General features: G+C 57.0%; 1 protein-coding gene across 1 annotated transcript in view; it reads left to right on the top strand.

Moving 5' to 3' along the window:
- PTPRN2 (protein tyrosine phosphatase receptor type N2) overlaps positions 1-25,783 on the top strand; it is a 730,665-nt gene that overhangs the window by 309,483 nt on the left and 395,399 nt on the right. The window contains 1 exon segment of the mRNA XM_047695171.1: positions 13,171-13,257. Within this exon segment, the coding sequence (XP_047551127.1) occupies positions 13,171-13,257 (87 nt within the window).

The following is a 25,783-nucleotide window of genomic DNA, read 5'->3' as shown; positions in this document are numbered from 1 at the left end:
AAGCCAGCGACCTTCCCCATCCAGCAGCTGCCGCGGTGGCCTCAGGACGCTCCGTTCTCCCCGGGCACTCCCAGGTGTCTTGTCCTCCACGATGCTGCCCGGCCTGCTCTCCAGGGCCGCCTCCCCGCCGCCCATCACCTTGGGCATGGGAAGGAGGCCTGAAGCTCTGCCAGCAGCTTCGCCATCTCTGGGGGCCCCAGGACCACGCTTCCTCCTCCAGGGCTCGTGCCTGGGGGCATACCAGACCAGACCACTTCCCCGCCTCCTCCAGCTGGGAGCCCTCCCGACCTGGCCAGTCCTCACAGCTGCCCCCATCCTGCTCGTGGCAGTCAACCGTGCGGGTAGCTGCCGGAACCTCTCTCACTGGAGGCCCTGCACCCCTCCACTGTTCCCTGGTCTGTTACGCATGGGGAACCCCAGCAGACTTCTCCGTCACCTAATTCTTCTCCTCTGCAGATCTGGTGATTTCATTGCCCTTGGGGTGGAGGCCCCAGCTATGGGCTCTGCGCACTCGCCCTCTCCCTGCCTCCGCAGGCTGGTGCCCTGCCCCACCTGGCTCCTTCCCATTCCTGCCATACGTGGGCCTGTCACGGCCTTGGGGGTGTTCATCCCACTGGGGAGTGCTGCCCCGCACGCACTGGGAACTCCTCCTCCTCCCTGTCCACGGGGAGCCCCCGATGCCCCAGGCTGAGTGCAGCCCTGCCCCTCCTTCCTAAGCTTCTCTCTGGCCACCGGGAAACCACTGAGGTCGCAGGTTCACCCCCCTCCCGCACGCAGATGGACGCTCCTCGCAGGAGGCCTGCTCTGGTCCTTGCCCCCCGCTTCCAGGGCTGCCAGAGGACGTCCAGGACCTGAGAGCAAGGGAGTCGGGTTCCGGGACCGTCACGAAATCAGCGAGTTGAAGGAGCGCCACGAAGCGGCTTTTGGTAAATTTTAAGAAACTGGATATAATTGAAGTGAATGTTGTTCCCAGACAGTTTGAGGGTCCAATTGTCGCAGTTTTCAGAAGTTCTGACAACACAGCTCCTCCCACATCAGTGTCGGCACCGTCGCCCCCAGAAGGAAGCACCGGTACGAAGTCCTCCTGGCGCCCAGGCCCCTGTGCTGGGACCTGTCCCCCATGTCCCCGAGGCCTTGGGCTCACAGCTGGCTTGTCCCCTGGTTCCTGGTCCAACGGGCTTCCCTGGCTGTTCTGTCTCATCTTCTCCGTGAGGCAGTGGCTGGTTTGGAGCAGGTACAAGGCAGTGGCCAGGCCCAACCTTGCCCCATCCACCCCCCCCCCCCCAGCCCTTGTCTGCTCCCACCTGTCCTGCTGCTTTCGGAAGCTGCGCTGTCTCAGGACCGGGTTGTGAAATGCAAGGGTCCTCCTTTCTCACAGCGCCCGAGCGGCACCAGGAGTCAAGCCTGTGTCAGCTCTGCCATCGCACACCAGGGCTGCGTTCGCGGATATCGTCTCGGGACCCACACAAGGCGCACCTGGCGCTGGCTGCCGGCTTTGATGCCTGACTCCGCAGGCCCCCTTCCGCCTCATCGGTTGGGTTTAGAGTGAGGGGTTGGATTGTGATGTCTGTTACTGGCTGGGATTCTAGGAAATTTCGACCTTGTCTGACCTCTATCTCTGGTGGTGGACAACGTGGAAAACACCATGGTAGAGCGGATGTGGGGGCCTCAAAGACCCTTCTGGGGCCTCCTTGACCAGCGGGCTTGGCCATGTCCAGCCAGTCGGCAGATGCCGGGAGAGATGACGCTACCAGGGAGGGGCTCTTCTGTGGGCTCAGACGGTGGTGAGCCCCCTTGCCTGCATCTGATGCTCTCTGTTGTGATAAAGGGTGAAATTGGTGGGAGCTGGGCAGGGAGGAAAAGGGGATGTTGGAACAGCCCTGCACATCGGACCGAGGCTGGCGCCTGGGCTTCTAACACCGTCTGCCCCATGCGCGCTTGTTGTGCAGGTCGGTTCCACAGCTCAGCCTGGATGCCTGAGATGCACGAGGGTCCCAGAAGGTTCTGACCATGGTGGGACTCGGTGAGCCACAGCGACCTCTGAGGGCAGCCAGGGGTCACCATCAGTGCCCGTCTCTACGTCTGTGTCTACGCCTGCATCTCCCCATGCACGCGTGCCTCTCCATGTACACTGTCTACGTCTGTGCCGGCTCTGTCTCCATCGGCATCCGTGCGTCTACACCGGCCTCGACGTGTCTGCCTGTGCCTCTACGGTGCATTGCTCGTCTGCCGGGGTCTGTGTCCGCCCGCTTCCATCGTAGCAGTGTTCACGTGTCTGTGCCGTGTCACCGTCTGGGTCAGTACTGGTGCGCCCGCATCTGCACCTCACCCACATCCGAACATGCGCTCGTCTCACCACACGCGTCCGTCTGCACGACATGCACACGTGTGCCTCCACATCCACACCTGTATCTGCCCCGATCTGCGCTCAGCCTTCACACCTGTCTGTTGGTTTCTGCCACGCGCTCTCCGTCTCCGTCTGTGCCCACGTGTCTGCGTCCTAACCTTCTGTGTCCCTCACGTCCGTACATCTCTGTCGTTGTGGCTGCCAGCTCGGTTTGGTGTCGGACTTCTGTAGTTGTTGGGGAAGCTTTGCTTTTCCTCTTTAGGAAAAAAGTCCAGAGCAGAACTCTCCAGGGACCTCCAGAGCCTGCCCATGGCAATTGATTTTTGAAGAGTGTCATCTGCTTTGTGAGTCGATCTCCAATTAAATCTGTGTGAGTTAAGCCGTTTAAATACCACTGATACATGCTACAAGGGAGGGAGTAAGAACAAAGGAGAAACGTGTGAGAAGAAGAGACTTGCTAGACTGTCAAAACAGAAGTAAACTGCGGATGACGAGTGAAGGCAGAAGGAAAGGGAAGAATGGGGAAAAGTCGTGCCCTGACAGCGCAGCTGTGGAATACTGGCTACTTGGGACGGTGATATGGAAAAAAAGAAGGTTTTACTGGAAGAGCTGGCCGCAGGCTACTGAATTCCAGCACAGCCTCCTGGATTCTGGTGACGCAGATGTCCCTTGTAAACTTCAGATCAACTTTGCGGCCGTTACTTCGAGCTCTGTAGGGGGCTGGTGGGTGTGAAGGAAATCACATTCCAAAGAGAACCGTGTTTGTGCGGGACCTGCCTCAGGAGGAGCACGGACATTTGAGGAGCTGAAATAAGGCCAGGGGAGGCTGGGGGCAGTCAGCGTGGGAGAGGCTGGTGAGGCCTCAGGGCCCAGCAAGGATCGGGGTCCTTGCCCCTAGCAGACATGGGACACCATTAGGGGACAAGCAGGCACAAGTGGTGTGGCTGGGGTCCCACTCTCTGAGATCCCTCTGCTGCTGAGTGGAGAAGGGATGATGGAAGGTGTGTACAGTGACTGGAGGGACACCGGTGAGCAGGTGTGCCGGTCACTGAGCCATTTTCTCAGCTCTGTTAGCCCCCTTGCTGTCTCTGCCCTGTGAGGCTGACCTGCAGAATGTCATCTGGGCTATGAACTGGCCTGGACAGTCGCTACAGTTCTGGACCCCCATGGGGCTTCCGCCAAGTTCCAGTGGGCTGCCCTGCCATTCCCACTCTGCGCACTCTATGGACTTTTTATCATGAGTGGGTGTTGAACTTCGTCATGTGCTTTTCCTGCCTCTGCTGGGGGGATCACAGTGGTTATCCTGCGCCGTGTGAATGCGGCGTGGAGCACGGATCGATCCACGGATGAGGAACCGGCCTTGCAGCGTTGGGATAAATCCCACTTGATCGTGGTGTGTGATCCTCTTAATGTCGTGTTGAATTTGTTTGGCTCGTATTTTATTTATGGATTTTGTGTCTGCGTTTCATCAGGGAAATTGTCCTGTAGCTTTCTTGTCTTGTGGCATCCGCGTCTGACTGGTGTCAGGACGACGCTGGCCTTGTAAGAGGAGCTGGGAAGTGTTCCCTCCACTTCTATGTCTTGGAAGAGTTTGAGAAGGGTTGGTACTGAGTCTTCTTAGGGTGGTTGGTAGAACTCATCTGCGGAGCCTTCTGCTCCTGGACTTTCTTTCCTGGGAGGCGTCTGTTCACTGGTCCCGTCTCTGTGCTTGTCCGCATCTTCAGACTTTCCCGTTCTTCACGGTTCAAGCTCGGTGAGTTGGGTGTTTCCAGGAACTTACTCTTCCTTCTCGGTAGTCGGTTTGACAGCGTGTAATTGTTCGTAGCTGTTTTTTATGACCTGTTGTATTTCTGTGACATCAGAAATACTTAATTTCTGATTTTATTTATTTGAGTTCTTCTTTTCCTTGGTAAGCCTAGCCAAAGGTTTATCTATTTTATTCATGTTTTCAAAAAACCCAAAAACTAGTTCTTAGCTTCATTTATCTTTTCTATTGTCTTTTCAGTCTTTCATCTATTTCTGTTCTGATCTTTATTATTTCCTTCCTTCTGCTGACTTTGGCCTTCATTTATGCCTCTTTTTCTAGTTTCTTGAGTTGTAAAGTCAGACTGGTCATTCAAGGTCTTTCCTTTTCCTCGATGCGCGCAGTCATCACCGTGAGCCTTCCTCTTAGAGCTCTGCTCTGCATCCTACACACTTTGGTGTGTTACGTTGCCAGTTTCACTTGTCTCAGGTATTTTTTATTTCTTCTTTGGCCCACTGGTTGTTCAGTATTATATCATTTAATTTCCATATATCTGTGAATGTTCCAGTTTTCTTCTTATAATTGATTTCTGGTTTCATACCTTTGTGATCAGAAAAGATGCGTGATATGATCTCGTCTTCTTAAATTGGTTAAGACTTGCATGTGGCCTGTCATGTGATCCATCCTGGAGAATGTTCCATGTGCACTTGAGAAAAACTATGTCCTACTGCTGCTGGGTGGGAAATCCTTCACGTACCTGTTCGTCCTCTTCCCTGCTGTTACTGTACCACCTCTCACCCTCCCTTCAGACACTTGTTTATGTATTCAGGGCCTGGGACGTTGGATGCATAAATATCTACAAATGTATCTTCTTGATGAACTGACTTCTTCATTATTGTATAATCATTTTTTTTCTCTTGTTAACAATCTTTGGCTTAAAGTCTACTTTGTCTAACGTAAGGTTTCTACCCCTGCTTTTCTCTGGTTTCCCTTTTTTTTTTTTTTTTTTTAAAGATTTTATTTATTTATTTGACAGAGAGATCACAAGCAGGCAGAGAGGCAGGCAGAGAGAGGAGGAAGCAAGCTCCCTGCCGAGCAGAGAGCCCGATGCGGGGCTCGATCTCAGGACTCTGAGATCATGACCTGAGCCGAAGGCAGCGGCTTAACCCACTGAGCCACCCAGGTGCCCCTGGTTTCCCTTTTTATGGACTCTCTTTCTCCACCACTTCATTTTAAGTCTGTTGGTGTCATTGGTGCTGAAGTGAGTCTCTTGGAGGTTGCATGGAGCTGGGCTTTGTTGGGGTTTTTCCTATCCATTCAGCCACCTGTGCCTTGTGATTGGAGATTTTAGTCCATTTACATTTAAAGTAATTACTGATAAGTATGGGCTTCATTTTGCCATTTAGTAAGTCATTTTCTGGCCATTTGGCGATTCCTTTGTTCCTTTCCTTTTCTTTCCTCCTCTGTGATTTGATGATTTTCCGTGGTGGTGTGCCTACCTTTCTTTCTCTTTTACTTCTGTGTATGCATTATAGGTTTTTGCTTTGTGGTTACCGTTAGGCTTATGTGGGGTACCGTATGTTACCATATGTTTGGAACAGCCTGTTTCAAGCTGATAAGTTTGAATGTGTACAAATGTTCTATATTTTTGTATTGTCTTCCTTATTTTATCTTTTTGATGTCAATATACTTTCCGTAAAATTAACTCTAAGACATTGTGTACTTAGATTTGTACTAAGTTGTTGGCAAATATTTTTTCCAAAAATTTAGAGAAATAAATACACTTATAGTGCGAAGTATAGTCTCATCTTGAAGTTGTTGGCATACAGCAGTTTTTCACCCATTGATTTCTTACCTGTGAAAAGTTGGTGGCTGTCAACAGCTTTAGTAGCCAGCGTAATTCAGGGTTGCTGGGAACTCCAGATGAGTTTGCATGGACTCCAGAAGCCTGTGGCCTCAGCAGTCGGAAGAATCAGTTTGGTTGCACAAAGTACCATGAGCTCACTCTCTCATTCTGCAGAAAACTGGGTTGTATTTCCCTGCAGGAGAGAAAGGCGATTCTGAATCAAAGTTGGGATTTGAATCGTGGCAGCTCCTCTCTCCTTTCCCCTCATCAGAAATGTCTTTTCTCTGCATTGGGGAGAATTCCTGGGGGTTAACGAAAGTATAACTTGTTCATAAGATTATTTAAATAGAATAAATATCATTATTTGTTAAAAAACAATATATGGGGACAGCTAGGATGATTGAAGAATCCCCTGAGAACCTCATTTTATTCATTGGTTTGAAATATCTCATCAAAAAAGTATGTATTAGATTTGATTGATACCGTTTTGCAATCCATAAATCACTGAGTGCCCTACCTTTGGTGAATTTTCGAATGAATAACAAAATATCCAAAATCAGAAAGTGAAGCTGGAGAATCACAAATGGTCAGCTCTTGAACCTGGTGTCCTAGACGTGGGTGTCTCGTTGGCAGGACCACGTAGGCCCCTGAGGAAGAGACAGGAACCCTGTTGCCAAAACAGGGCCTGGAGGAGTGGTGGGTGCAGACACACCTCAGCTTAGTTAGGGTAAAACACAGGGCAAGACATAGCTGTTACCTGGGCCTGCCCCACAGTCTGGAAGCCCACATTGCACGCTCACTGACGAGCAACGTTTAGGTTTTGGGACTTACTGAAGGCTTGTCCTGGGGCTTGAATTATTTTCTCTGATCTCAGTTTCCAGTCCTTTAAAATGAGGTTCACGACAGTACCTTCCTCCCAGGTCCGATGTGAGCATTCCGTGAGGCCGTCGTGTGTGGGCTCAGCTCATGCCGAGCGCAAGGGGGATCTTCAAGGGCTTCCATGGCCCCCAGCATTTCTCACGCGTGGGTTATTGCCATTCCTCTCTGGTCGGGGTGGCTCTCCACAGCTCCGTCGCCAGCTAACATAACTGGTTTTCTACCTTTTCATCTCTCGTCATTCCCATGAGGACTTCAGGGCACCGTGAAAGTCCGCACGGTTGTGTGCAGCCTTGAGGCCATCGTAGAAAGCGGGTCCTGTCGCTTGTCCTGTGGGCTTCCCGCCGAGAGAGTGTGTGAGTGCTTCGGACTTTCTCCAGTGGGTCCTGAGGGGCCCCTGACTTCACAGGGGTTCCACAGATGGAGTCACATGTTGTCGAGCCTCAGCGTGAAAACGCGTGAGAGCAGATGGCCCGGGGCTTTGGCGAAGCCTCTCAGCCACTAGGTGTCAAGGCAAGGCGGTGGGACCAAGCCACAGGCATGCTTGTGTCCCTCCCGCCACGGTAGCGCCAGGCGTCCAGGCAATCAAGGGGACAGCTGTCACAGACCCACAGATGCAATTGTGTGTGCCATATCCGTCCATTGATTTTTTTTTTTTTTTAAGATTTTATTTCTTTGACAGAGAGAGATCACAAGTAGGCAGAGAGGCAGGCAGGGAGAGAGGAGGAAGCAGGCTCCCCACCGAGCAGAGAGCCCAATGCGGGGCTTGATCCCAGGACCCTGGGACCATGACCTGAGCCGAAGGCAGAGGCTTTAACCCACTGAGCCACCCAGGCGCCCCCGTCCATTGATTTTTGAGATTAACTCCAGCTGCTCTCTAAGGAAGTTCAGACCATGAAATGACAGATGATGGCCCTGCATTGTAGAAATAACATAGAAATAGCTCATTTTGAGTACGATCGGCACCATCTTCCTGGTCTGACTGCTGACTGGACCTGCCACTGTCAGGAGGCACCTCTGTCTCATGCTGCCACCTGGACAGCCAGCTGTGGTGGCCGCGGGACAGGCTGGGGTGCTCGCCAGGAGGCTGGTGTGGTCAGGCCTCTCCTTGCGGGGGCAAGCGGGGTCATACACATATTCTGGGGATTTCATCGTTATCTTAAGGCCGTTATAAATAATGTCATTATGGATACAAGTGTTCATGGTGTGCGTTATGGGCTGAACGAATGCAGGGTCAATAGACACTCGAGAGGCTCAGGTGGGGCTGGGATTAACGAGAAAGCCTCTGAGGTCACCCTTTGGTCTAAAACAGGCTCACGCACAGAATCTTGGAATCCGGTAGCAGACGTGGTTGGGAAGCTGGTTATGCTCAGCGCAGGATGGTGGACTCTGCAGATACAAAGGGAAGGACGCGTTTGTGCCGTCACCGAGTCTGCCGTGGAGCCTGGAATAGGGTTGAAACCGGTGAAGTAGTTAAGAGACCTTCTGTAACAGGGGGTGGCCCGAGTGCTTCTGCCTCAAAGCACAGGGAGTTTTAGGAAAAGGAGGGAGCCTTACGGCCAGCAGGTGAGAATGGGTGAGGCCCGGCCTGTGGTCCGCACGATGGGAGGAAGTGCTTCGTGGCATCATGGTTGTGGGGTGTAGAAGGGGGGTGGCTGGGCCGACTGGAGCCAAGGGTCCCTGGGAGGAGGGGGCGTCACGGCGCAGGCAGGCCCCCATAGTGTCGGTCCAAGAGCGCATGTCATCGCCACAACCGTCACGGGTTCTCGGGCCAGTGCTCCTCTCAGTGCGCTTATCTGCGTGGGAATGTGCACCTGCTCTCTTCTCTCAAGCACACGCGGATGTGTGTGCTCCCGGAAGCTCTTGCGTCCGCGTGTATGCGTTTGCACGCTGGAGTCGGTGGTGTGTGTGCAGACCCGGGGAGCCCTCAGTGTCCCCAGAGCCTCCTCTCCCAGGCCACGTGCAGGCACCTCCCAGGACTCCAGCTCCCGAGTCTGTCCCGGAGCACAGGCTTGGGAAGGAAGCCATCAGTGTCGTGGCCCCACGGTTGCGGGGAGGTCCCTACGCATCTCCCACTGGCAGCGTCCTCAGCAGGACACAGACATATTTGCAGGCCAAGCAGGTCCTGAGTGACGACAGGCTCCGACCATCCAGCCTGGCCCGCCAACCCGCACGTGGGCGGCATGTCATGAAGGAGCAGGACGGCGAGCCGGTGGGGCCGTGGAGGCCACCGTCATGGCAGGTAGCATCAGACTGAGCTTCCTGTCTCCTGCTCCTCTCCAAATAACTGTCACCTGGTGGCCCATTTTCCTGGATTCAACCATCACTGCACTCTGGGCTGCGGGGCTGCAGCTGCCCTCGAAATGAAGCCCCTCTCTGGCCACGTGCGTGTACCCCTATCACCCCATCTAATTTCGGAGGTAGCGGGGCACAGGGCTGAGGCCTGGTGGTCTGACCGTGCTCAGATGTGGAAAGGGATCTTGCTTCACTTCCATCCAGAGGACTTGCAGGGACTCTCTGGGGTCACACAGAGACATTCAAGGCTGGGGTGGGAAAGGGGTAAGTGGCATGCGGGCAGTCACCTGTTGCTGGGGTCAGGACCCAGGTGCATTTCCAGAGTGTCTGCCCAGTGCCCTGGGACCCCCATGCAAGGACTGGCTCCCTCCGGGCGCCTCGAACTGTTCCGTCAGGCGTGTTTGCTTGCTCAACCCCGGTGGGCGCTGCTGGCTCCTCTCCCTTGGGGAAAGCAGCCCAGCGGCTCCTGCTTCCTCTCCGGGGGGGCTACCATCTGGTGGGTTAGACGTGCACGCTCTGTCCTGCTTCCTGGGGTTCTGCTGTTCTGAGTCCGTGGCTCTGTGAGTGGGTCATATTTACCCCATGAGTCCTCCGACAGGGAGGAGGTGGCTCCCTTGGTCCCACCTTGGAGACACCAGGTGTACCCGCCCGTCGTCTGCGCGGGCCGAGCCACTCTGGCTCTGGGCTCCCGCTGTGGTGTCCCCCCGGCTCCTGCAAGTGACCTGAGCACGACCTCACGCATCTCTGTTGGTGATTGGGGGGCGGCACCCCAAATGCAGCCCCTCAGGCCCTATTTGCTCACCAGGGCAGCCCCTGTGGGCCTTCCCTCCATGCCACCTCTCGGGCCCCTGCCCTCCCCGGCACCCACGGCAGGCTGCAGCGTAGGTGCGAAATAGGCCCCTTCTTGGGGAATGGGCGGTGGGCATGGGCAGTGGACATGGGTGGGAAAGGAAGGCAGCAGGTCCTCCTGGTTCAAGGGCAAGTGATTATTTCTTGATTGTGAACTCACACGGAAGACAACCTTGAGAAGCCAGTGAAAGGTGCACAGCCGGCCCTTCCCTTGAGAGAGGGGTGAAGAGGGGCATGTTCTTAGGGGCTTGGGGAGGAGCCCAGAGCAGTTGCCCCCTGCAGCCCCGGGCAGGAGAGGGGCTGCCGGCGGCTGGGCTCAGGCTGGTGTCATGCAGAGTTAGGGTGAGGTTAGGTTTCGAGGGCTCTTGTACTGCCTCCCTTGATTCACACGGTGACTCCCGCCAGCCAGGTGGGGCCCCTTCCATAACGTACATTCCAGTGATTTCCAGCGTTCGACGTTTTGAAATTTTCCCGTGTCTTCACACATTTGTGCCTCCAACCCTGCATCACACCTGCGCGTGTCCGAGTGCAGGGAGGTGTCGTGCCAGGACCGCAGCCCAGACCCCGTGCGCTGGGAGCCTGCCGCTGGGGATGCTGTTGGCGCTGGCGGGGGTGGCCGGGCTCCCACGTCCGGGTCTCACTGGGCTGTACTCATTGGCCTGGCCTGGGAGGTCAGTAGGGAGGCACCGAGTGGGTGCCGTGGCAGTCGGTGGGCACAGGCGACGGACTCTGCTGGCCCGAGGAGGCTGGGGTCTGGCCCGGGGGATGTGGGCTCCGTATGTCAGAGTGGCCCTGGCGCGCTGTAGGCCTCATCACACCTCATCATTCGCTTCTGCAGATGCTGTGGTGCACCCGCCCCGCACTGGGTCTGGGGGACCCTGGTTCCTGGAATATTGGGGGAGTCACGGTGAGCCGGGGCACCAGAGCTGTGCCACGAGGGCCTCACCAGCAGGCCTCCAAGCACTGCTGTGAGGCTGGGCCCATGTCACAGACCAGGGCTTGGTGTGGCTCTTGTTCTCTCTCCAGATCTGACTTGTAAGGAACACACTTTTCTGGCATCTCTGCCCTCCTGTTCCTGAGTCTGCACACCCCACCGTGGACTTTCCCCAGTGTGGCTCAAGGTCCCCACAGACTTTGTTTAGACGCCGGCCTCCTTGGGGCTCTGGGCCAGCCGAGGAAGCACGGGCTGCAGCCTGCAGTTCCGAGTGGACAGGCAGGGAGAGATGATGAAGACACAAAGGTTCCAGGTGGACCCCTTCCCCTGTCGGTGTCTGACCTCCTGGAGGCCATGGATGTGGGCTCCGCACGATGGCTGGAGGGTTTCTAAGTCAGGTTGGGCGACACAGTCAAAGGGTACACTTCCACACCACGTGCCCACGCTCACCTGAAAATGTCTTCTAATTTTCCAGTGTGATGTGGAAAGCCCCTGTGTTAGGAGGCTTGGAGGACTTGTCTGTCCTTCTTGGAGGGTCCCCGGCCCTGGGCATCCTGCTCTTTCCTGGGAAGTGGATGGAGGAGCAGGGGCTCTGATCACAGACCCGCATTGGGTCTTTCCTTTCTCACTTGAGGGCAGAACAGCACCCCGCAGGTTGGCAGATCTAGAACAAGCCCATGGGGTGTGGGGAGCAGGTCGGGCTGTGGGTGAATAGTCTCCTGCAGAAACCGGCGTCCCCAGGCAGAAATCCGGTCCTGTCCCATTGAGAGAAGGCGGTAGGGGTGACTAGGGGCCTGGCTCATTACCAGCCTCTCCTTGGAGGGCGGAAGTGTCCGTCCCACTATGGCTACACTTGCGTGGGACTCCCCGGGAGGGTTGCAGGGCAGGCCAGCAGCTCCTGACCCCAGCCCGCGTCTCCGTCTCTTCCTGGGGCCTCCAAGGGCCCTCGGCTCCTCCTTGAGGGCTCTGTCCCCAGGACTCCTGCTGTGGCCATCCCCTGCAGGCTGCCCCCCAGCTGCTCCCGGCTCAGGTGCTCCGTGTGGGCTCCGTCCTTTAGGATGTGTCCACAGGAGAAGTCCCGACTTTTCCTTCCCGTGGCTTCTCTCTCGCAGGCTCCCGGGTCACCTCCTGGGGCCATCACACACCCGTCACTTCTCCCAAGCCACAGACCCCTCCTGTCCCTTTCTTCCCAGGGCCTGGGTTGCTGGGGCCTGGCTGGCTCCTCGCACCCTGTACCCCAGTGGTTCTTGGAGCCGCAGTGACCCTGGACCCTTCCCAATTCACCCTGTGCGTGTCCTCCTCTGAGGACTCCGGGGACACTGGATTAGGATCTCATCTCCCTCATGATCTCATCATAGTATGATGGCCCACAGTGACCTCTCTGCCCATGAACTCACATTCTGAGGTTCTGGATTTGGGACTTGAAAACGTGGCGCTTGGGTGACACAGTTAAATCCACAGCCACACATGGCTTTGCTGCCCGGGTGCGGCTGGCGTGCAGGCCCAGGGAGGCAGGCCCGGTCTGTTTGCAGCTGCACCGAGCTCGTCTCTCACACGCCGGCTGAGAGAGCAAGAGGCCAGCTGGGAGGACTGTGGCGGCTGCGCCCAGGTTCTATATGACGACAAACCGGAATGTTCCTCGAAAGGCTAGGCATGATGTACACAGCTGTGTGCTGGGACTCGGGACTTGTCCCTGGAACTCGGGTTTGCACAGAGACTGCAGGGCCGTTCCCCCCGCGGGCCTGGGGCTCATCGCTCCTGAGTACCCCGTCCTCCCAGGGGTTGCTGCAGATCTGGGCTCCACGCTGACCTTCTGACGTGTCCCGCTCACCTCTCTCTCACCTGCACGTCACTCATTTTAGAAACAAACCCATTTAAAAACCCTTTCCCTTTGTGCATTTGACGCCCATCCTGAAACTCGATTTTCAGCATCTGCTTCCCCTCCGTCTCCCATCTTTTCTCCCTTCTTCCCGGCGGCCCTCCCCGCCCACCTCTTTATTCTGTTTTTTATTGAAGGCTGAGCTGAGCCGTCGCTGCATCATGGGCCCATTACGCTTCTAACAATTCCATTTGCACCGTATTGTTTGTCTCATTGCTGGGAGATTCAGGTGATTCATCATGCCCGAAGAAGCACCTGATCCCCACTGCCCCGGGAGCCTGGTCACTATGTGACAGGAATGCCACAGGCGCCGCGGGGGGGCGCGGGGGGACGCGCAGCTTCTCAAGTGTTGATGAGTTCCATTTGGTAACGCTGCCCCCACCCCCACTCTCCTCAACAGCCCCCTGAGTCCAGAGAAGGGGAAGGAGCTGGTGGAGAGCGTCGCGCGTCTCCTGGAGGTGCCGATGAGTGTCTTCGCGGAGATCGCGTGAGTGCCAGTGCGGGGTCTCGGGTTGGCGTCTCTGCTCACATCAGGTTCCATGTCATAAATTGGTCTGCGAGGAAAAGAACTGTGTGCCTGGGGTTCTCGTTAATTATATCAGAGAAACAGTTCAGGAGGGAAAGGGAAGGAAAATCCCGGGTGGGCTTGGGCCATTGTTTAAGTGCAGATGAAACGGGAGTGTAATTGTAAGAATTCTGATCTCCTGGAAGGACGGGGCCCGCTGGGGCCGCGGTGCTCAGCCCTGCGCACTCCAGAACATTCTGGTGCCGGGGCCCCACCTGCTGCAGATGAGCGTAAGCCCGGGGACTGCGCGGGTCCGTGAGAAGTCAGCACTTCCTAAGCGGCTCTGGGGTGCGGAGCCTGCCATGTGCTCACTACCCCACGTCTCCCGAGAACCGCCAGCCCTCTTGTCGCCCTTGGACAGGCTGTGGGCAGACTCGGTGGCTGCGGAGACCGGGGCGCAGGCTCCGGTCAAGTCTGCGGTGAGGGCTGCCGCCTCCGCGTTTCTGGAGGCTGCCCAGAACGGGGCCACGCTCCTGAGCAGGAGCAGGTGGACAGAGTGTGACTCGTAAGCGAGGGCAGAAGCGCACAGACTGGCACGTCCCAGCTGGTGGGGGTCGGTCCGGACGTGGAGGACAGGCCAGAACCTGTGTCGGGACCGACTGGTGCGTGTGTTGTGAGCCGCTCGGGAAGTCAGAGGCTCGGGCGAGCTCTGTGGGTGCCAGCAGCCAGCCCGGGCCCTTCTGTCCTGCAAATACAGTTTGAGCGTCCGCGAGACTTGCCACTCCATGGGGCTGTCTGAGCTCTGTTCCTGCTGCTGTTAGCTCATTTGGAAGTTCATCGCCCTTTATTTTGGGTAGGAAGGAGCCAGAAGTTGGGAGAAAGAGGCCAAGGCCAAGTCCTCGTCTCAACAGGAAGCCCAGGTTCGCCTCCCTGGGCTCCGTGCGCCTGACGACTGCCCAGTCCGCCTCTCCGGCTTGTGAGGGCTCTTGTGTTGTTGCTGCCCCGGCAAGCGTGCTCGCCTACAAGATGCGGCTTTTCTCTGCTCCTCGTTTTTTGAAAGATTTTATTTGTTCATTTAACAGAGAGAGAGCCAGGAAGCATGCGCAGGGGAGCAGCAGGCAGAGGGAGAGGGAGAAGCAGGTTCACTGCTGAGCAGAGAGCCCGATGCGGGGGTCGATCCCAGGACCCCGGGATCATGACCTGAGCTGAAGGCAGACATTTAACGACTGAACCACCCAGACCCCCCAAAACGCAGCTTTTCATTCCACAAACATTACAAATCTCTGAGCCGGGTACCAGTGTGGAGCCGGGGCGTTTCGGCAGGCACAGGAGCAGAGCGGGAAAGGTCCGGCAGCTTCGTTCACGTGGAAACAAAGGGCCCGAGGCTATGAGGTCTGGAGGGCCGGTTCCCGGCTGCCACCAGGCGGGAGGGATGACGTGCTGCGTGGAGCGGGCAGCACAGTTCAGGTGGGCCCTGAGGTCCTCGTGAGGAGTGCGGGATTCCTGTGGGCTGCCGGCCGCCGGGGACTACGTCTGGAGAGCGTTTCCAGCTATGAAGAATGAATTACAAGGGACACCGGTGGAGGCCCGAGTGACCTGGGACCGCTGAGGCTTCTAGGTGAGTGTTGGTGGTCCTGACACCGCACTGGGTAGGGCTGGAGAGGAGATCACGAGTGTGGGCAGGAGGCGCGAGACTGGGAGACACCAGCTTGTGGCTACACCTTTCCCTGCTCAGCCGAGCCACACGCCAGCCCCAAGGGCTTTCAGTCCTGCGTGTCATCTCAGACACCCTTGAGAACCGTTCTTTGTCTGAGGCCTTCCCTCCAGTGCAGGCCTCCAGTGCCGGTCTACGCAGGCATCTCTGCCCGTCCCTCTGCAACCCTGCAGAAGGGGGCATGGCTGCTGGGCTCGGGAACGCAGTGTGCCCTCAGGAGACCCACGGGGCCCTCTGCCCAGGGCGTAGTCTCTATGGGTGCCGTTGAACAGATCACACAGGAGAGCATGGCTGACCTGGAGGTGCTGACTGTTCCCTTCAGAGAAGCGGAGGGAAGTTTCCTGAGCTCCCCACATGTGGCTCGTCTGTGGTCTTTACCAGTGACCCCAAGGCCAGGGGTGCCAGCGGTCCCTGACACGCTCACATCAGGTACCCAGCGCAGGGCCTGCACCAACATGACCCATCAGCCACAGCAGGGCAGTCCTCACCCCTCTGCCCATAAGCAGGAGACGCTGAATCTGGCCCCTGAGACTCAGCAGCTGGTGCCGCAGACACATGGCTGCGGGGACAGTAGCTGAACAAGTCCCTGTCTCCTTCGATAGAAGTGAGAGCTCCGGGAGTGACTGGAAGTAATAACAAGACTTTGCATTTCCTGGAGGAGCTCCAGGAGTGGCCGGGCTGGACTGAGCCTTTGGAGAATGTCACCACAGCTCAGGCCCCTTATCGAGAGCATCAGACAACAGAGAAACCCCACGGACAGGCTTCGGGGTGAAGCTGGGCCTGGCCCCACTGGGGCCTGCATTTATTGCATTTTCATGATTTCCCTTTGAGCTCTGGTGAGTGTGCACCAGGCAGAAGGCAGAGGTCCCCGCCCGCGTGCTAGCTGGTCGGGAGTGGAGGTGTGTGCCTCATGGGCTGGGCCCCGGCTGCGGAGAGAGCGCGGTCTGGGAGGAGGGCCATCCTCAGGAAGGTGGGAGCTCGGGGGCTGAGAGCCTCAGCAGCAGCCGTGGCGCCTTCTGGCCGGAGGCAGCTCAGGCGGCTGTGACCCGGAGCCCGCCACTGAGGAGGGGAGCTGTGCTTGGGCCAGGCCGGAAGCCCCCCGGGGCAGGCCCCGCAGACCAGCCTGCTGAACGCAGTGGGACTGAGCCGTCCACACGGCAGGCGACCGCCGAGCACCTGTCCACGGCTTTTCTAGCAGCGAGAGTGTGTCGTTTCCTGCCGAAGGAAGGTGACGCCCAGAGAGAGCGTGACCTGAGTGCCCGAGGTCAACGCGCACATCTGGCTGGTCTTCTGCCCTGCGCCGCGGTTCCTGTGCTGCCCTCCGGTCACCTCCCTTTCTCCACAGCCTCAGCCAGGCTCACAGGCCCCTAACAGAGTCTCAGGGCAGCGGCAGGAGGGCCAGAGGCCAGCGTGAGGTGTGGCAAGCTTTGGGACTGAGGGACTTCTGGTGCGGGCTGGGGGGTGGGGGTCTCAGGACTGTAGGGGCTTTTGGTCGGGGGAGGGTCATCTTCTGGGGAGGGGTGTCCAGTGGGGGGACATCTGGTGGGGGAAGGGGTGTCCAGTGTAGGGGGTGTCTGGTGGGGGGGTGTCCGGTGGGGGGAGGGGTGTCCAGTGGGCAGACTAGTATCCAGTGGGTGTCCAGTGGGGAGGCATCTGGTGGGAGGTGTCCAGTGGGAGAGGAGCCTGGGGCAGGGGTGTCCTGTGGGGACGTCCGGCAGGAGCTGGCTGCCCTTGCTCCGTCGCTGGCCTCCCCCTGGGATCTGTGCTCACACACTTCAGCCCTTCCCACCACACCCCTGTAGTATCTGAGGACAACCGGGGCACAGGGGGCTTCGGGGAGCACTTTCTGGCTGAGCTGTGGCCATACCAAAGCTTTTGTGAATGTCTTTTGCCACAGTTTCTTCCCTGGTCAGAAAACTGGGTGCTTCCGATGTCCCATGGAGCCAAACGTGACACCACCACCGTGTCTTGAAGCCGGCGAGAGGCTGGTCCTTCCGTAGCTCTCCTGGGGGCCCAGCACTCCAGAGGGTCCTACCAGCTGCCGTGCCCGGATGGAGGTGTCCCCAGTCTCCCCTGCTCTGAATGTGGCTCCTGCTTCCAGTCTAGGGCTGGTCCTCCCAGGGCCATGGTTAGTGTCGGCCCTGCATGTTGGGGTCCTTGGTGACTGCACGTGTGCCCGAGCGTGTGCTGCGTGTGCCGTGGTGTACACATGTGCACTCGCTGTCGCTCCCAGGGCCCAGCATGATGCTGAGCTCGGGCACCGGCCGGACAGACAGACGTGGGCAGTGGAGGCGCAGCAGGGGCGGCTGGGGGGCAGCTCTTGGCACCTAGGAGCACGTTCTCAGGGTTGCGCACTGTTCGAGGAGAGGGGGAGGCGGCCGCACAGGCCGGAGCTGCCAGAGATTTTGTATTTAATATGTTTTGTTAATGGTTATGTAGCTGTCAAGTAAATTCCATTATTTCTTATTACATCATTAGAGACCATTAAAACGGCATTAGCATGCTGATGGAATTACGGCACCAGACACACCGCAGCCTGGTGAGGGCTTTGTAATCTAATCACGGCTGTTCACAGCAGCACTGACGGATGTGCGGCCGCTCCCTCCGGGGCCATCCGGCGCGGTGCTGTGGGGACCCGTGGTCCGGTGGGGGCTGGTGTCCACGCTGCTCCCGAGGGCTGCGGCAGAGGCTTCTGCTCAGCCCCGAGAAGGCTGGGCTCAGCGGAGTGCGCCGCGGGAGGACGGCCTCGTTCTGTGATCAATCTCACCGCCTTCTCCTGATGCAAGAGGCAGTTTAGTTTCCCATCTGTGTGATTTACGGATTTGATGAAAACACAGCGTTCTTGATTTTCGAAACGGCTGCTGAAGGTGCGGTGGTGGGAACTCGCAGCCCGGATACTTCCCATTAGGGTCTTTGTGCCGGGGGCCGGGGCAGTCGTGCCCAGCCCAGTCGGCCCCGTGAGTCCCAGGGACGTGACGCCCATGTCATCCCCCCTTCCCACGCCTCACCCCCCTCCCACCCCCGACCCTCCTTCCACAGTGGAAGAATCCGTGGGAGTTTCTGTTTCCTAGGGTGGAACTGTGGTTATTTGGCTCCTGTCTTGTGTCTCTGATTCACAAGGACAGGAAAGAGAAGGTTGAAGAGGGACACAGGGTCGGAACCTGGTCACGACAAGCTGTGGATGATCTGGGGAACGTGCCAGGACGTCACAGATCAGCGGTGACAGAGACTGTGCTGGGGACGTACAAGCATGACTCGGCCAGGAGCCTCCACAGTGAGACCCAGAGCCTGTGGGGGCCCCGGGAGATGGTGACTGTACCCCAGCTTGGTATGTCCTCGGCCTACAAGCTCTGGGGTTCACAGGCGGATGCCGTCCCCTTCTGCACCTGGGCCCGGGATGCCTCCGTGAAAGGACGGAGAAGGAAGGGGCCCCCGTCATCCCAGAGCAGGAGCACTGGCCGTGGCCTGGGTACACACTGCCAGGTTGCCAGGATCCCCTGGGGTGGCTGGAGACAGCGACACGGTGCCTTCAAGGAGACGTCGCCATGTGATGACGGCCCCAGCCCTGTGTTCAGACGGACGAGGAGCCCGCGGGGGGCGCACTGGGAGTGTGCTGGCGAGTGGCAGTTCCGCGTGAGTGGCAGACGGCCCTTTCTCATTCGGGCAAGTCCCTGTGTGGTGGGTGAAGAGATTCATCCTTCAAGTACCGGTTGGGCCCCTCCCTACTGAGAAACGGCGTCGGAGCTTAGGGGCAGAGTGAAAACACAGCCTTTCTCGGCCTCCATCTCCCTGCCTGTAAAACGTGGGTGGTCGGGAGTGCTGTGGGCTGTGCCGCGGGATCCTGCTCTGGGGAGGCCCCCCACATTGCATAACTGGCTCCAAGGCTGAGGGGCTCTCCCTGAAGCTCCGTCGCCTGCACGCCGTGTCCACATCCAGCCCGGCCAGCCTGTACCGCGAGGCCGTTACTTCTGTTGTTACTAATCTGCTCTAACACTGAACCACGGGTCGGTTCACGGTCAAGAGTGATGCACTCGGCTCCTCTGCCCAGGCTTGCATGGACCCTGTGAGTGCCGGGCGTTGGGGAGACGGTGGGATTGTGTGTTGGACTGGACGTCTCTGTATTTAGGGCTTCGTTGGAGAGTCTGTGGTTTCTGTAATGATTCTTTGATAGGGAAGAGCGGCGCCTTCCTCTCTTCCAGGAGACGACGCCCTCCTTGGCTGCAGAGCTCGGGCTTCTTTCCCTGTGACGTGTCTTAGTGCCTAGGACGGCATCAGGCACGTGGTCGGAGCCCAGTGTTTGCTCAGTGGTGGAGTGGGTGAGGGAGTGAGTGAATCGATCCACGTGGCTTGGGTTTGTGGTGCCTTTTCGAGGCCCTCAACGTTGGGCAGACTGCTGAAGCTCGCCTCGCCTCACCTGTGCGCGCTCCGCTGGGCGTCCCGGTGCCAGTGCCAGAGACCTTGGGGGGCTCAGTGCTAAGTGTGCAACTACTCAGCCCTCCGTGGGGTCCCTACGTGATACGCTATGAAAATAAAAAATGCTATGTAAACTAAGAAATACCTAAAAACGTGAATAAAGTTACATTTACACTGAAATAAAACTGAACGGGTGGTGAAGTACACGTTGTATTTCTTGCCCGTGAAGACCGCTTGTCTGTGCTCGGCTCCATCCTCATCTTCCCGGGAGAACCGAGCAGGACTCATTTTCACTCTCCAGCCGCTCTCTGCGTCAAAGGCTGCGCGCTCACGTCCGCGGGACTGTGGTGTAGACAAGCCGGGACACCTCACCCAGGAGCTGTCCCTACGAGAAAGCTGGGAGCCCCGGAGGGAGGCCGTCCCTCCTCACATGTGGGCACTACAATCTGTAAGGAAGGGCAGGGGACGAATAACGTGGCCACAACAGAGGGTGCCGTGGAAACCAGCCCCCATGTGTCCTGGTGGCACGCTGTGGGCTGCGACGCGCGGTGCTGTGATGTCCAGAGAAACCAAACGGAGTGAGCCTCCGCGTCAGGAGACTAAGGGCCAGGCTGGAGCGCAGCCAGCGGGCAGCTCGGCCGGGAGGCTCCTGTCCGCACTCCCAGCACCAAAAAGCCGTTGCCTGGTTCTCTGGGGCTCCAGGATGGAGCCTGTGTCCAGAATTCCAGGGGCTGCTGTTTCTCTGTTTGTCACCAGCAGCTCAGCCATTCACTGTTTGTTGTGTCCCAGAGTCCTTCAGCCCCGTGGGGGGCCGACTGCGACGGCACCCGCACCTCCGGTGGTCCCTCTGGGCAGCTCTGGTCCCTACGGTGGTCCCCATGGCCCCTCTGCCCCCTGGGCACCCCTGCTGGTGGGGCACAGGACTCCTGTGACCAAACACATCATCTTTCCAAATGGAAAACAGTAAGTTGTCCCGGGAGCTCTTCCCTAAGCAGATGCTTTATTTATTTTTTTTTTTAAAGATTTTTATTTATTTATTTGACAGAGAGAAATCACCAGTAGGCAGAGAGGCAGGCAGAGAGAGAGGAGGAAGCAGGCTCCCTGCTGAGCAGAGAGCCCGATGCGGGACTCGATCCCAGGACCTGGGATCATGACCTGAGCCAAAGGCAGCGGCTTAACCCACTGAGCCACCCAGGCGCCCCAAGCAGATGCTTTAAATGTGCAAAGTCAAGACATAAATATGGAATCATCAGTTTTTTCCAAATATTCCATGGAAGAGAGAGGAGGAAGGTGTCCCCTAATGAGAGAGAGGAATTCCCGAACGGCACATGACCACACAGTAACTGCAAACAAGAGACGATCCGTACAGTAAAGCAGTTGCCCAACCCTTTACGAAGGGAGAGCATCGGGGCGCCTGGGGGGTCAGGGGGTTGAGCCTCTGCCTTCAGCTCAGGTCATGATCTCAGGGTCCTGGGATCGAGCCCCACATCGGGCTCTCTGCTCAGCAGGAAGCCTGCTTCCTCCTCTCTCTCTCTCTGCCTGCCTCTCTGCCTACTTGTGATCTCTGTCAAATAAATAAATAAAATCTTAAAAAAAAAATCTTTAAAAAAAGAAAAAGAGGCGCTTCGTCTATGTTGTGTCTCGGTGAAGGCTTATGCTAACTCAGCAACTTGGTCAGCCTCTGTTTCCTCCCCCAGATACGAAACGACTCTTCTCTCGGTCCTTCTCCTCTGTCTCCTCAAATCAGGTACTGTGGAAAGTTTCGGCCTGCTGTTGGGGAGGCAGGAATATATGTGCTGCTGGAAAGTATGCCGTAGGAAGGCATGTGTCCGTAACTTTGCCATTTCACGGAGTTCGAGGATTTGGGGATTTGACACAGATGGGATGGGCATGCAGAGGTGCTGCTGTAGCGCCCAGACTAGACTCGCTTCCCTGCAGTCCTCTCGTGGCGGCTCGAGTGAGTCCAGTACCGAGCTGCACGCGCCCCAGACGGAGGGGCAGCTTAGGAAGACGGCCAGCAGGGAGCTGGGAGTCCTCAGAAACGGGTGGCGGGGTCGCCATTCTCGGGAAAGACGGCGTGCACACTCGGTCCGGGCCCCGTGGCTGGGCGGGGACGCCGGTGGAAGCAGCCTGCGGGTGGCCTGCTTATCGGTGGCCCTCTGCAAGCTGTCCTGGATCACCCCGGGATTCCTTTTCCAGTCGCGGTCTCCTTATCAAAGCTGGACCTCTGGGGCTGGTCCATCTGTGGAAGGAGGGCACTGCCGGAGGGGCAGCTGTGGCGTTCGGCTCTGCGCCAGCTCGCCGTCTGCGTCTGCTCTCCCGGGGCCGGCCGGGCGCGTGGGCGTCTGTCCAGTGCCTCAGCTGGGGGCCAGCTGGGCGGCCGGCTTCAGAAGCGAAGAGAGAAGTCTTGCTCTCACCCGGCCTCAGCGTGTTCAGATACAGCAAGTCTCCAGAACAGCAGATTTTGTTGGGCAACTTTGGGCCCTTTATTAGCATTTTAGCTTTTTTTAAAAAATAATGAGTAAGGTACAGAACGAGCAGTTCACCAAATGCATAGCCCATAGGTGAGAAAAGTTAATGTAGAAAGATGCTTAAGCCGTAGTTAGGATTTTGAGAAAAAGTCTTAGTGCTTGCATCGACACAGGCTCTTTCTTTTTTTTTTTTTTTTTTTTTTAAAGATTTTATTGATTTATTTGACAGACAGAGATCACAAGTAGGCAGAGAGGCAGGCAGAGAGAGAGGGGGAAGCAGGCTCCCCGCCGAGCAGAGAGCCCGATGCGGGACTTGATCCCAGGACCCTGAGATCATGACCTGAGCCGAAGGCTGCGGCTTAACCCACTGAGCCACCCAGGTGTCCCGACACAGGCTCTTTCTGTACGACCCCTGTCACCTATATATGTCGTCCGTTGTCCATGACGCATCGTCTCTCCGTCCCCCCTTTCCTCCACCCTGTCCTTCCGTGGTGCGATCCGGGATCAAACAGACAAAGCGCAGGTCACCGCGTTAAGCCAAGACAAGCCTGTGCTAGTAGAAAACATTTGATTAAATATTCTATCAGAAGTATTTTATTTTAACTTTCTAAACAACTCCCAGGAGCGTGAGTCATTTGAAAGTGCAGCGTTCACGTCTGCGTTAGTTGTAAAAGCACCAACACTAACTTTACAACTGTCTGTTGCTGCCACATATGCTTGCAGTCTTCTTTTTTTAAAAAAGATTTTATTAGAGAGAGAGAGAGAGACAGCGACAGAGAGAGCAGGAGGGCACAAGCCGGGGTTGGGGAGGCAGAGGGCGAGGGGGGAGCAGGCTCCCCGCAGAGCAGGGAGCCTGACGCTGGACTCGATCCAGGACTCTGGGATCATGCCCTGAGCCGAAGGCAGATGCCCAACGACTGAGCCACCCAGGCTCCCACTTTGTGATCTTATTATCCCCCAGAGTCGAGAGATCTAGTTCCTGAGGCTTGTGTCTGTTTAAGGACAATGGGCTGCTTTGCCGGGGTTTATACAGAAAATCACAGCCGTGTCTGCTGTTTTCTCTGCGGGCTGTCCAGGCTGGCCTGATAGACACATTCCTGTGTCTTGCGTGATCTCTTGGGAAGCAGGAGAGATGCCACCCAGATCATGTCGGCCAAGTGGTGTGCTCCGTGGATGGGACTTTTCCTGTTCTGTGTTTTGGGCCCCGTGCTAGATAATAAGAGAGACAGGATCTAATCAGGGAACCTCTTCCTCATCCTCCACGAGGTGCCGGGCTGAGTGGGCGGAGTTCCGTGTCTTGTAACCGGTGGGATTAGAGAGCCATACGGTGGCAGTTAGCAAGCAGAAGGTCACCTTGAGTCACGTGACAGTGTTGCCGCCTTGTCTGTCACTCCCCGATGTTGCGGAGGCGGAACGACTTTCTCGAGGGACGTGGGCAGAGATCTCGTCCCCAGCAGGTTAGGGACCGTGGGGCTGTGTTCCACCAACTGCAGGTGATGGGTGGGAAATTCCAGAAAACCAGCAGTATGTCAACATGAAATGTGAGAAGCTGCCTTTGTTCTTTGTTAGCCTGTCCTGGGACTGAAAAGGAAAGAGTAGTCATCAGTACAGTGAGTGATTGTCACATACGTCGTAAGCACATAAGCGCATGTTACTTTATAAATACACAAACATCACCTAGAATCAGGTGGAATTAATAGTAATTGCCAAGTAGAAACGTTTTACGGGGCTCAGGACCGCTTGGACTTGTCTTTAAGACGGAGACGACGCCGACAGGAACGATGGTGCTGAGACGCCCCGTTTATCCGTGTGCACACCTACAGTTTGCTGAAAGTGGTTGAAGGAAACTTAAAATCCGTGAATGCTGCAAGATCTCAGGGAAGTCTCTTTTTGTATTATTTGTGTCCTAATAGGGAATCGACCCCCAATGATGGTGTGTGGTTTCATTCTCCTAAGACGGTGTCCAGGAGGGGCCCCTGGAGCATTTCTCGTGGGACGGGCGTGCCCACGGGCTTCCCCAGGCTGAGACCCTGGGGACAGTCTCTGCTGGAGTACGAAGGGTTTGCCTCTGGGCAGGTGGGTTCCACCGAGTGTCCTTTCTTCCACCGCAGGTGAACTGGGCTGCCAGGAGGTCCGTGGTCCTCCAGGAACATTGAGTCAAGCGACATCGGGGCTCTTGGAGCAGAGCATCTCGCAGCAGGCAGGCTGTGGGGCTCTGGCCCGGTCTTCCCGGGACGACCCCTGCGTAGGCGATCGTGAGTTCGCCATCCTAGAGCCATGTAGGCAGGACAGAAGCCACTGGTCTTGCCCCTTGTATCCACTGCGTTGTTGCAGACCGAGGACAGAGCCTCCGTGACGAGGCAGTGTGGCATGCAGAAGCCGTGGGTGCCCACGAAGGCCCGGGAGTGTGGACCTCACAGCAGAGACCAGAGCAGCATCAGACCGCTCTGGAAAGACGGGGCAGAAGCCGTGGGGTCAGTGTAGAGCACACCCACCCCCTTCCCCGATCGCCATCATCATCCCCACTTTGCCGGCGTAAGAGCGTTGTGCGCTGAAAGCACACAGCTGGGAAGGACGGGCACGCGCTGCACAAGCCCCTGCAGCTCTGGGCCAGGCTCTCTCGACAGTTTTAGGTTGTAGAACGTGACAAAAGCAGTAAGGTCATCGATGTGCACGAACATGCGTCACACGGACTCTAGGAAACACGGTAGACCCTCACTCGTTGTGATTCTGTATTGCAAGTTTATTTGCACGCCCGAAATCAGTACGGCACCGCTGGGGTCGCTAGAAGACCGGCGCAGAGGGAGAAGAAGGTGCGTCTCACTCTCGTGTTCCCAGCTGAGCCTGAGCAACGCTCCAGCTGCGTCCTTCTCTCGGCCCACGCGCCAGCACGTGCTTGTCACCGTTCCCGGCTACGTTCTCCACGTCTTTGGGCTTTCGCTGTAGGAAACGGCCCCCACGCACACGCAGAGCGTCTGGTGTTCCCACGCACAAGAAGGCTGGGCTGTGCCTTTGCGGAAAATGTCATTGTCGGGAAGCTGCCGCTCCAGAAGCGGTGAGTTCAGTGTTCACGAGGCAGTATGGTCTGTCCACACGGTGCACACGTCAGACAAGCTGTACACGGACCGGGTGGTGAAGACGTGAGCGGAGGCTGGCAGAGCCCAGCCCTGCGCTTCCCCGGGAGCCAGGGTCCAGTGTCCTCAAATCCACAGGTGCGTTGACCTTACAAGACGTCAGTCGGCAAATAGCAAAAATGTACCGTAGCGTGTTTCCAACGATTACTGGTGGAATCTGGATGAGAACCTGAAAGCCAAAGAACAGAATTTTTCTGTTTCGTGGTGAAACACGGGTGTTCCCTTGTAAGCGAGGCTCCTCTGTGTCTGTTCCAGTAATTTCTTCCTAATCTAAACACTCGTTTTTTTGTATCAATAAAGTTGGAATGTTGGGCTCTGCACCAGAAACTCTCATTATTTATTAATGAGTCACTTTCTCAGGACAGAGAAAGGCTTCTCCCGCTGACCCGGTTGGTAGATGTGTCTGCTTCTCAGACTTCGCAAGGCTGCAGGCATCTGTCCTCGTTTTTTAGTTTCTGATGAACACAGAAACCCCTTTTCTGTGCCAGCACCATGTCTATGGGACGGTTCTCCCCACACATTTGAAGATGCAGAGCGAACGGGACAGTAAGGACAGCCCAGGCCACGTGGTCCAGGAGGAAGACGGTAGCGGCTCCAGGCATCACCCCCCCCCCGCCCCCTGTCACCCATTTGCGTCCCACACGGCCTGAGCTGTTAAGGCGTGGGGAGTGCCGCTGGCTGGGGGTGGACAGCGGGCATCCCCCCGCCCATGGCCGAAGTCCCAGCTGGGCCCAGGGCCAGCCTTGCACGCAAGCTTTCTGCGATGGCTGTGGCGG

Source organism: Lutra lutra, chromosome 11 (genome assembly GCF_902655055.1).
Source record: "Lutra lutra chromosome 11, mLutLut1.2, whole genome shotgun sequence".
Taxonomy (NCBI): Eukaryota; Metazoa; Chordata; class Mammalia; order Carnivora; family Mustelidae; genus Lutra; species Lutra lutra.
Note: the sequence above shows the minus strand (reverse complement) of the source record. Positions and strands in the feature narration are given on the sequence as shown.